The sequence below is a fragment of the Lepisma saccharinum genome, chromosome 11 (assembly GCF_977018435.1).
Source record: "Lepisma saccharinum chromosome 11, izLepSacc3.1, whole genome shotgun sequence".
Lineage (NCBI taxonomy): Eukaryota > Metazoa > Arthropoda > Insecta > Zygentoma > Lepismatidae > Lepisma > Lepisma saccharinum.
Genome location: NC_139239.1, coordinates 65528367 through 65540983, shown reverse-complemented (window position 1 = coordinate 65540983; position 12617 = coordinate 65528367). Strand labels below are relative to the sequence as shown.

The 12617-nt window shown below is 36.7% G+C and overlaps 1 protein-coding gene across 3 annotated transcripts in view; it reads right to left on the bottom strand.

Moving 5' to 3' along the window:
• The window catches only part of LOC145994872 (glutamine--fructose-6-phosphate aminotransferase [isomerizing] 2-like), a 70404-nt gene that overhangs the window by 4119 nt on the left and 53668 nt on the right, over window positions 1–12617 (bottom strand). For all 3 annotated transcript variants that reach the window (XM_083131296.1, XM_083131297.1, XM_083131298.1), the window contains 4 exons: window positions 6715–6913; window positions 4536–4780; window positions 1796–1951; window positions 668–796 (listed from right to left, as the gene is read on the bottom strand). In XM_083131296.1, coding sequence (XP_082987422.1) covers window positions 668–796; window positions 1796–1951; window positions 4536–4780; window positions 6715–6913 — 729 coding nt within the window. The remainder of the gene's footprint in view (window positions 1–667; window positions 797–1795; window positions 1952–4535; window positions 4781–6714; window positions 6914–12617) is intronic.

The window sequence follows — 12617 nt, the reverse complement described above, 5'->3', positions numbered from 1 at the left end:
AAACGATCAATATACACTCAAAGCCCAGTAGTACATGTATAACCGTAATATGTCTATGGTAGCGGGCCCTCAAATATGGATCATGTAGTGAAAGATGCAGTGAAATAGAAACTTATAAGTGAGCATGGTCATGATGAATGTTAATGTCCATGAAAAAATAAACTATCTTACCAAAACACAGTGATATATGAAAATGAAATAGATGATTGTGGGCTAAATACGATTATTGTCACATTCAAATGATATTCCATTGTATACGTTCGAGTGTAGCATGCTTGAGGCTACACACTTGAGTAGAATGAGCACAAGTGGTCCCGTGCAGTACTCTAGATTTATGGCATTGCTACATACTGGTGTTAGCAAATAATTAGCACCTCTCCTTCACTGCTCCCCTTCCAGAATTTTCCATGCAAATGAAAGTGAAGTCTCCAATGACCACCATTGCACTTACAATGTAGGTGTCCCTACAAAAATTGTTAACATCGAAGGGACATGGTCACATGCCTCTTCATACTTCGATTAGATTGTAAAGAAGGTAAAGTATGAACTTCTTTGTTGTGCGGAGCTGTACAATACATGCATTCCATGTTACCATTAACGGCATGGTCATTTTCATGCCTTAAGGAAGCAATAGATTTATGCTCAGAGAATGGGCAGGCATACTTACTACATGAACAGGGTCTCGAGTAACAATCATGATGATAGGCATTGCTTTATCCACCAAGGCAAGAGGGCCATGTTTCAATTCTCCAGCCATGATACCCTCACTGTGCATGTAGGTTAATTCTTTAACTTTCTGTAAAGTAATGAAGTACATAATTAGGATAAATTATAAATATAATATACAAGGTTAAATTCTACGTCATCTTTTTAAGAACCCTAGAGATAACACTTAAATTAATATATAAATAATAATATATCTTTATTGAGATTATCTCCCACCCTGCTTATACAAGTCCTCCCAGCTGTCTCATTTTCACCATGTTAAACCATAGGAGAATCGTGTCCCCTCCCCCACTAACCCCAAGGCTCGACCAAACATCCCCCAGCTAACATTTTCCACTTCAAGCACTGGTACGATGTCAGACATTTCGCAAAGTTTGTTTTAAGTCCACTTTATACTTAGATAGGCTAATTAAGACTGGACCTACACATTTTTAAAGTGCAATCTGAACCACTGTGCACTGTGCCCCCATTGGGGATTTAGATTTATTTCATCCATGAATCACATTTGCATTTTCATGCTGTAATATTGGACATGTCAGTCAAACATTACAATATACTAATACAATGAAATATAATAATGTAATATACAATGAAATGATACCTTAGCCTATTACCTTGAAACCAGAACAGTCACCACAATGACTTCACGGAAGCCTGATAGGAACATGCTTGTTTTTGAACCACAATTATTTCATATTCTCCATTCTTCAGTTAGTTTCCATTCGAGAGTGTTATTAAAAGTTGTTAAATGTTATTCTCAGATTCTTGATTTCTTTGCAATTGCTGATACAATTTACAGTAAGTACTAAACTAGAAAATTTAGCATTTGATTAGTATATAAACATATCAGGTATCGAGAGCTGGTTTATTAACTTTGAATGTTGATAGAAAAGGCAGAATATCATGAATGATTGACAATCACTTAGCATTATTATGCAACATAGTGATGTTTCATCAGACAACGCATGAGACGTTAATCATGAATTAATGGAACTATGGTTTCTCTGTGAACATTTTTTCACTAGATATTGATTCTCACTTAGTTTAAATAATATATATACAAACTTACCAGGGCACCTTCCAAACATGTAGCAAAATTGTACCCACGACCCATGATAAGCAATGACTTATTTTGGTATAAACTTTCGGCTAGCTTCTTGACTTTGTCATCTATTTTCAATACTTCTTTTATTAGCTCTGGCAATACCTTTAAGCCTTTAACAATCTGAAAAATAGAATCCATACATATATATACAAGAAGATTACTGTATGTATCTGCATAGATATTTTGTTGTATATATCCTTGTGTAAAATAAGTTACACTGAATTCAAGATTTCTCAACTTTGAATTTTGCACTTGGATAATTATGAGTGAGTGAGTGAGTGAGAGAGAGAGAGAGTGAGAGAGAGAGTGAGAGAGAGAGAGTGAGAGAGAGAGAGTGAGAGAGAGAGAGAGTGAGAGAGTGAGAGAGTGAGAGAGTGAGAGAGTGAGAGAGAGAGAGAGAGAGAGAGAGAGAGAGAGAGAGAGAGAGAGAGATAGATAGATATTTAAGTGTCTTTGGCATATGTAATTCTGTACCTACACATCACACATTTGTAATTTTCTTTTGTTTCATTAGGATCAATTATGTTTAAAAATATATATATACCGTAAATATTTCTAGACCAAAATTCACTCTGGGCATTGTAATTTATAAGCTTTACTGAAATTAAAAGCTTTTAAAAACTTCTTTCATGGTAGGACATCTGACTGCCACATGGGAGACCTGGGTTCAATTCCCGGGATGGGAGATCTAAGGTTGGAATTTTTCCAGCATTATCCCCACATAAATCAGCTCTGGGGCTCACCTAGCCTCGAATCAATTAACAGAACCTGGGGGCAACCCTGGAGGGTAAAGTTGGCAGGAACGTGGTGCTGATCACACCATCTCCAATATGGCTGAAATAGAGAATGTATGGGGCCCTATCCCCACATTTCATAAATGTGCCTTCATGGCACAGTGCTACAGTATGTAACATTCTTATTCGTACACATGGATTTTCAAAGAAAATGCTTTAATATCTGAAAGGAAATACACTCTTTTGAAATTGTTTCTTTACAATTCAATAACTAATATCATTAGGAACATAAAATCTTACCCAAATTCTGTATAACCAATGACAATAATAAATTAAATGAAACTGAAAGAGAAACATGCCATTTTTTGTATCTATCCGTACACTTAAAAATATAAAAGAAAAAAGTATATTCAGATCAAATTGACTGACAGTTCTAATACTTTCATGCGTATCCTTTGGCTTTAATTACTGCTTGACAACTGTTCTTCATAGAATTAACCAGTTTTCGACATGTTTCAGAGCTTATTTTATTTCACTCGGCTTGCACAACAGTTTTCAACTCTTTTTTGGACTTGACACCTGCTTTATGGACTTCTCTCTTCAAAATTGCCCATAAATGTACAATGGGATTTAAATCTGGACTTTGAGCTGGTGTTGGTAGTAGTTTGGGCACATTCCATGTTAGCTAATTCATGTCAACTCACGCCTTATGCTTACTGTCATTGTCTTGTTTGAATCTGTAGATAGACAACATGTCCATTTTTTGGGCACTCTGCTTTACATTGTTCTTCAATATGTCCAAATAGACATATGCATCCATGATACCATCAATAAACTGGATGGTACCAACACCTTTGGACGACATACAGCCCCAAATCATTAATGACCCACCACCGTGTTTAACTGTTGGAACTGTGTTAATGTGATCATTGTCTTTATTTGATTTTCTCCAGACTCAATTTATCCCATCTGACCCGTATATATTAATTTTGGACTCATCTGACCATATGACACTATCCCAAACTTCCTGGTCCTTGTGGATGTGCTCTTTTGCGAATGAAAGTCTATTCCTGCAATTCACCTTATTTACATACGACCTCTTTCGTGGTATTCTGCCATGATATCCATGCTTCCACAAGGCACGTCGACAGTTTGATTGGACATCATCTTGCCAGCAACATTTTCTACCAAGGATCGTAATTGAGGAACACTTAATCGGGGGTTTTCTCACACTCTTTTTAAAATAAAGTGTTCATCACGTTTATTCAACAGTCTCTCATTTAGTTTTCTCAGCACATTCTGTGTAGAACCTTCCTCCCTAAATTTGTTTACTATGTATTGAACGGTGGAGTGTAATTTATTGACTGTTTGTCCAATTTTTCTTAACGAATAACCTCTAAGGGCCAAATTTATAATAACATCCTTCAGATCGGAACTAAGTTCCTTCACCTTGCCCATTTCGAACATGCTGATAGATAGACGATAGGCCTACAACAATACCTACGCCAGCATGCTTGACGGGGAGCGCGCCTGCATGTTCAAACTTGTTACGAAGTTGCAAACTGCATGAAATTGCCCGAATAGCGGTGGCACTGTATGCGACGAAGATTGAAACTCTTGCCTGTACGAATAACAATGTTGCATGAAACAGGTGTTTTTCTCTTTTCACACAAATTATATGCTCTGTTTATACACTTGGAACATACATTTTTATTAACATTTGCTGGTGAAACCTTCACTAACATTAATTTTCAGTTACATATGAAAATGATTATATTTACTAGTAGATATGACATTTTTCCTCGGAAATTCTATGTGTACGAATGACAATGTTACATGCTGTATATGCATACGGAACTTTACCTTTCATCTAAAAGTTTCAGATTTCACTGATTATTGAAAGGTTCAATCCAACGTTAAAAATCACTTTCTAACTAATTAGGATGAAACATAAATGACTACACACTCACCTCTGCTCTGCGATTTGTCATTGATATCCTGTCCTCACTCATTACAAGACCAAACATAACAAGGGAGATAAACTGAGACGTGTATGCCTTGGTTGAAGCAACACCAATTTCAGGTCCTGCATTGATGTGAACTCCACAGTGGGATTCCCGGCAAATGGAGCTGCCAACCGTATTTGTGATTCCAATAATAAGTGCTCCCCTCTGCTTACAGTATCTAAGGGCCATTAATGAATCTGCTGTTTCACCTGCAGAAAAGATAAATTGCTTCAGTAATAAGTTCATGTAATTATGTTACAGCATTTAGAGCCAATTCATCATTCTCGCTAAATTTCATATTTAATCAGGTGTGTGTGAATGAGAGGAGGAGAGAACAGAAAGCCACAGTCCTCTAATTAGTAGAGTGTGACTGCCACACAGGAGACCTGGGCTGAAATCCCAGGATGATATTGGAGATGAGAATTTTTCCATCACTAACATATTGTAGATTTGTACGTTACTCACTTATAAATGAAATAAACAACGTTAAATTGTATTAAGTTATTTTAACACTACTTACGTGAGTGAGTATGATGCTTTTTTTTGGAACAACGTTTCAGGATTCTACTGCCCCCTTCATCAGGTTTAACACTTTTTAACGCGGCACTATGTTCAATGCTTAGTAAAATATTTACGAATCTGATGAAGGGGGCAGTAGAACCCTGAAACGTTTTTCCAAAAAATGCATCATACTCACTCATGTAAGTAGTGTTAAAGTAACTTTTTTCCATCACTGTCTCCGCATAAAGCATATTGTGGGTTCACCCAGCCTGCAACTTCATTAGACTGAAAATTAAATGGGGCAAGAAGTTTGGCTCATGTTTGTACACCATAATGTGGTATATATATCATTAACCCTAAAACACTTATGTTTTTGTACTACACTATCACTAAACATTCATAAATATGACTACTTGAAATAACAATCCCCTTTTTCTCCTTAAATATTTATTAATTTACAAGAATACTAACACAGACAATTAGAATAATCATTCCTTAATCTATATATGATAAAAATAGCGATGCTCACCAACTCAAGACTACTAGAGAAGTCAGTAACCATGCACAGAAGTGAAATAAAATTCCATTGTGTTCATTGGAATCGTAAAATTCAAGATACATTAGTGTTCTAGGATTAAAGACACTTACTTGCCTTAATCAACAATACAATACCTTATATTACATCAAACTTCAGATTCAAAGCTCTCTTTAAGCTTATAGATTATTTCTTGCACAAACAAAATTTAACTGTGGGTTTAAAATTTCTAGTGAGCTTGTTAATATTCAAGTAAAATTAATGTTTTTAAATGTTTAATTCAAGTAACGTGATATTTTGACTTTGCAAAGTAACAGTTATTTAGCGAATTGGATGGAAATTTTTCAATTCCCTGCCCTACCAAGTTATGCCCATGCCATTAATAATAACTCATGGCGTAGCAGCTCTTAAGGGCCAGGGCCTACCTACCAACTGCCAGCCTCATTTCCACATGCCTCAACAGAGGTGGGCGATCATCTAACCAGTTACCAGGTTGATTCGATTAGTTTATATGGTAGGAAGAGTTGTAGGTTCCGTCCCATGTGATGTGTGGTCAGCGTGATGAACACCTAGTCATTGTACATTTCCATAACCGGGTTACGCTACTCATTTGTAGGTGGAAATCTCAGGAGAAAAAAGTTGTTAAGCTTACCCCTAGGGGACTCGAACCAGCGCACATCTCCCAAACCCTGATGCCTTAGACTGCGTGGCCATGGTGGGGGACACTATGCCCATGCAATTATATTTACAAAATTGGTAACAAAATGGCAAAATTTGCACTGAGTTGCAACCTGATACTAATATAGAGTACCATTTAATATCTTTCATCGCACATACAGAGTGAACTAAAAGTAGGTGGACAGTAAATGATAATGTTCAGCATGATCTCACTAAATTGCATCCGCCTGTCAGGGTCATCCTCCAATAAGCCATGAATTAGCCGTGGACGATAAGCTTTCAACCCAAGAGATTTCAGGATTCGTATATTAGAGGTTTGTAAAATGCTCAATTCTGCTGAGGCTCTTCTTGTAGACTTACTGTCCACCTACTTTTGGTTCACTCTGTATATGTTTTATTGCAATGAACTATTATGCTGTGAAAACTTACCAGACTGTGAAATAAAGAAGCACACATCATCTCTAAAGACGGGAGTGTTTCGATCAAGGAAGTCAGAGGCTAGCTCAACCATCACAGGCAATTCGGTTAGCTCCTCCAGCAACTGTCTTGTGGCTATAGCACTGTGGTAGCTAGTTCCACAACCAATCAGCATGAGTCTTCGGCATCTTCTGATTTCAGGAATATAATCCTAGAAGTAAAAAATATAAACATACATAATAACACAAATCAACGACCTTGTAATGATTTTATTTGATTTTCATGTTGACATAGCTTCACTTGTTACATAATTATTAAAATATTACTTCTTTGAATTTCACAGGCACACTAGTGGTTGTGGCAGGTTATAATGGCATATTTTGCTCTTGAAAAAATATGTCATTATAATTATTTCATGGCATTTTCTACACATTCAAAATGCTTTTTCAGTAACCTCCCCCCCCCCTGAAAAATTTTCTGGTTTTGTTTATGATGCATTTACCTGTGATTTAGAAGTACAAAAACAAATGGATGGTGCAGGTTCAAAAAATCACATGCTTTATTGGACTAGTGGTGAAGATATATTCCATGCAGTATTGTTTAAAAAAAGTGGAACAGAAGAGCACATCATTACTACCAATATCACTTCACTGATGCACTGTTTGCCAGAGCCACTAACAGAATTCTCAACTAGTGTGGATTATCTATGTAACTTTCCTAATTTTACACCCCTCCCCCAGTGGCGATTTCTCTGGGTGTGTAAGTCGTGTGTCAACGGCCAAAGGAAAATGAAATAAAGAAGAAAGTATCTGTACTTTTATAAATTAAGATTTTGAGCGTTTTTCTTCAATTGACAGTCACGAGCGTCCAGTAGTTTTCAAACGCGGCGCAGCGCGCAGTGGTTGTCAGGCAGGCAGATCGGTCCGTGACGGGCAGGGCGTTGCGAGGAAATCCAACGTCTTACGACTGCCAAAACATAGCATGACCGCGCATGCGCACCCTGCCACCCACCAGCATGGTTACCTTCTCAAGACGTTGTATTTGTTCCCAACGATTTGGCTTTCATTCGCCCCACGTTCCGTGTTGTTTTGCTCGTGATTGTCGTGCATTATTTTTTAAACGTGTGGTGTGAAGTGACGTGATTATTTTAAGATGGAGAATAGTGAAAGTGTTGTGCAAAAGTATTTAAATAATTTATTTTCTTCGCTTTCGTATTCAGAGAAGAAACAAGTGATTGACAATATTCGACCATGTTCGAATCTCACGATGTCAACATCTGTTGAAGGAAAAAGTTGTGCTGAAAAAGGTTTTGAGCGACATTTTCGAAAAGAACTCTATGAAATTTCAGACTGGCTTTGCGGGTGTGGTGTGGTGAATAAATTTTACTGTTGGACATGTTTATTATTCTAGACTAAAAAAGGTGTTGGGAATTATCAAGGGTATGCGGATTTGAATCATCTCAATACTGCAGTGAGAAAACACAGCGAGTCTGAATTGCATCTTTATAGTTTCTTTAAATTTAGTAGTTTTGTTGCCACCCCTGCTAGAATTGGCGTTCTTTTGTATACTCAACGAAAAGTTGAGATAGAGCTACACAATGAAAAAGTAAAAGAGAACAGGGAAATATTAAAGAGGTTGATTAACGCCATCTGCTATTTAGCAAAGCAAGAACTGCCATTCCGAGGCCATGAAAAAATGCAGCATCTCTAAATAAGGGCAATTACATGGAATTCCTTATTGCAAGTGCCGAGTTTGATCCCTCATTAAAATAACATTTATTAAATTCTACAGTTTTTCGCGGTACTTCGGCAAGCATTCAAAATGATTTAATAAATTCAGTTTCGGATGTTCTGAGAGATGAAATCTACAATGAAATTCAAAACACAGACTTTGTGGCTATCATGGCCGATTAAACATCAGACATTAGCAAAAAATCTCAGGTGTCAACAATGTTACGTTTTTTCTCGGCCTCACAGAAAAAAAGTCATTGAAAGATTTCTTGCATTTCATGACATGAGCACCGATAAAACTGCAGGAGCTCTTTTTAGTCACGTGACTGAAATAATGGATAAATATAAGCGTGGGGATAAATTAATTGCCCAGACAAACAATGGGTATTCTGTAATGAGTGGTCATTTGAATGGCCTTTAAAGTAAAGTTTTGGAAAATTATCCGAAAGCTTTTTATACGCATTGTTATGTTCATGTAATGAACTTGGTGCTGCAACAATCGTTAGAATGTAACAAAGAGCTTAAGGTGTTATTTTGTGGTCTTAAATCACTTAAATCTCATTCTCCAAAGAGGTTACACGAACTTTCTGCTTTCATGTCCAGAAAGCTCCCGTCATTAGCTCCTACCAGATGAAATTTTACCTCTAGGCTAGTGTGGACAGTCAATGACAACAGAGAAGCACTGCTTATGTTTTTTGAACATGTTAGTGAAAGTGGAGACTTCGATCATTTGACTGCAATGACTCCAAGAGGATTTTCTAGCTTCCTGAAGGATTTCGAAAATATATTTTTTAAAAAGGCTTTATCCAACTTGCTTGCCCTTTCAGACGTATTATTCAGTATATTGCTGTCTAAAAATGTTGATATTTTGTATTGCAGTAATAAAATAACTGAATTTCAACAACAACTGAAAAAGGAAAGTGAGAATTTCGAAACACTATCGAATTCTATAACTGCTGCAGTAGAAGAGGAAGAGATTGTTGAAATGAAAAGGAGGCGACTGAACAACGAATCACAGAAAGACCACTGCCGAAGGCTTTACTTTGAAATCATTGATAATATCAGCAACCAGATAACAATTAGATTTTTTTTAATTTGATTTAGTTTATTTTACTTCGCGTTTTGTGCCTCTTGGCTAATTTGCGAAGATGGGGATGAGTGATGAAATGATGAAATTGATGAATGGACATTCACAAACAACCAAGCCCGACCGGGATTCGAACCCGGGACCCTTGGCGTCGCAGCGCGATATGCTAACCACTCGGCCACAGGGTTGGGCCGATAACAATTAGATTCGCATCATTTGAAAAATTGCAATATTTTGATTTACTAAATCCCACAAAACTTGAATAAAACTTGAATAAATGAGAAAAATTTCCTCACCATCTCGTACATAAATTGTAGGAAATTTATGGCAGTGTGTTTAATTTAACCAAACTGCAGAAGAATGAACTTTACGTTTGGTATGCTTCCACTGAAGGATCAGAGAAAACACCAATTGAGATTGTAAATTATCACGAATCTAGTGGGTGAGTTTACATAAATATATAAATTAGCAGTGTTGATCGCAACAATTCCTTCCACGATGTCATCTGTCGAGAGATCGTTCTCGTCACTGAAGAGGATCCACACATTCTGCCGATCTACTCAAACTCAGAACCGGATGATGAATTTAAGTCTTATCTCCATCAGAAAGAATTACTTTCTAAGCTGCGAGAAGGGGATAAATCCAAATGTTATGAGGCGGTGATCAGCGCATTTTTCTCTAAAGAAAGAAGAATAGACTGGAATTCAAGTAACTAAGTAATGAGCAGTTGATTTTTCAAATTTTACTTTTTGGAAGGATAAATTAAGGGTAAGGGGAAAAACCGTGAATGTGCATTTTAGCGATTTTTCAATGAACGGGTCATTCTTTGTCCACGGTGTTTTTTTTATGGGTGATAGGTAGGAGTTCCACCAACCCCTCTGGTTGCAAACTCGTGCTTTAAAAATTAATTGTATGGCGAAGTATTGAACATATTAATTTTCTCCTTACCCTTCAAATATATTAATACTTTAAATGAAGTATTTACTTCATTTAAAATAATTTATGTAATTTAATGTTTTTCTAAATATTTATAAATTTACACCAAAAAGGTACGGAGAAAATTTGTAATATTGGTTCACAGAAATGAGAGGGGGAGGGGTTAACATTCCTTCTTTGCCAACGCCTGAAGTTCAGGGTCAGGAGACGCCACTGCCCTCCCCCTTAATATATTTCAACCCTTTCAAGGTGTCAGCATTATTGCCTTGGTGAGAAAGACAATTCAAACCTATTCAATATCAATAAGATCACAGACAGTGAAAGGGTAAAGCTAGGCTTATTGCTGCAGCTGCAATGACATTTTAAGAGTGAAGTGCTCCCAAGATAATTAAAATAAACTATATAAAATTATAATATCCTGATCAGACCAATGTTGATATATTCTTCTGAACAATGGATGATATCAGAAAATGAGAAAGAATTATTGAAGACTTTCAGAGAGGCACATGGGTCCCACATGTAGGAATGGTCTAGGAAGAAAGTGATTTAATACAAAACTATGTAAGTTGTATGAAGAACTAATAGTGATTGGAATGATTAAAGCAGCTGGATTGAGATGAGAAGGAAATCTAGATGAATGACATTGAACGTCCTAAGAAAAAACATTTACTTGATAATTCAGGTGGACAGAGAAATCAAGGATGACCAAAGTTAAGATGAACAGATGGTGTTGATGAGGATGCATAGAGACTTCAATGTGGAAATTGGAGAATTATAGGGGTCTGGAATCATGACCAATGGCAACAGATAATTAGGTTAGCCAAGGTTCAACAATGGACTGTTCTGTCACAATGATGATTATGACTTGGAAAGGAACAAGGTATGTTCAATATGCAACCACAATTTTGCAATAGTGTCACTCAAAGTTGAACATAGTTGCTTCATTGATACTATTGGTGTAGTCCCATTGTCTATCAATGCACTTCTGCTAATATTTCATCAATGTTGTTGGGGAGGGGGGATAATTTCTGTCTCAGTCTGAGTGTGTCACCTGTTGAACTTCATCAGATGTGAAGGGTTTCCCAGAAAGCCCCCTTGAGAGGTCTATGGCCTAAGTCATAGTAAGGAGGATGTTGGGCACTGTCATGTTGCAAGCAAATGCCTGTCGAAGCAAGTGCAGGATGTTTATGCCTTCTTGTTAGCTTCAAGCGATCCCACAATAAGGTATTATATTGCTGTTCACAGTCATACTTTTTGTCAGGTAGTCTGCAAGAATGAACCCATTCCTGTCCAAAAAATATTCAAAGAGATTTTTCATCGAGATTGCTGATCTCGCTTCCTTAGGCTATGAGGGAATGGATGGGAAAATTCCATGCTGATTCTCTTGCTTTCAGGGTGAAAATGGTGGATCCAAGACTTACACCCAGTGACTATCCCCCTCAGCTACACTCCAGAAGATATTAACAAGCATCCAATCCATATGTCCATCATATATTTCTTGTAGGACTGAGCCAATACCGATGCGGATGTATTAGTATCGTCCTATACCAGTGGTATCAATATCGGAAAGTATTGGCTGGAATTTATTTACTGATACCAGCTGATACTTTTCCAGCATTCTGGCCTTTTATGGGCTCTGCAAAAATGCAGCACGACAATCTTGTGAAGTCTAATTATCCTAGAAATTATCAAAAATTCAAAGTTTATTTTATTTTGTACCAATTTTGTGTGCTAAAACTGAAATTTTTGATAACATGTAATTTTATATTCTGATGGAATTATTAAATATTTTAAAGCAAAATACTTAGTAAATTGATGCATATAGAGTGTAATACTAACTAATTTAGTGTGTTAGTCTTGCATCAATTTACCAAGTTTTTGTAATTATTAAAATTAATTAAACATAATTAATAATTATTAATCAATATTTTGAACAACCTTTAATTGTTACAATGGTTCAGGTATCGGTATCAGTGGGTATCGGTAAGAGTATCAAAATCAGTATCTGTTCAAAGTGGTATGGGCTCAACCCTAATTTCTTGCTTCAAATGGTGTGGGAACCATTTTGTGGAGATTCTTATGAAGCTCAGCCTGAAGCAATGCTAACATTCCTCTTGCTATCTCTTGAATAACTGTTTCAACAGTGTTGACCATGGCTTCGG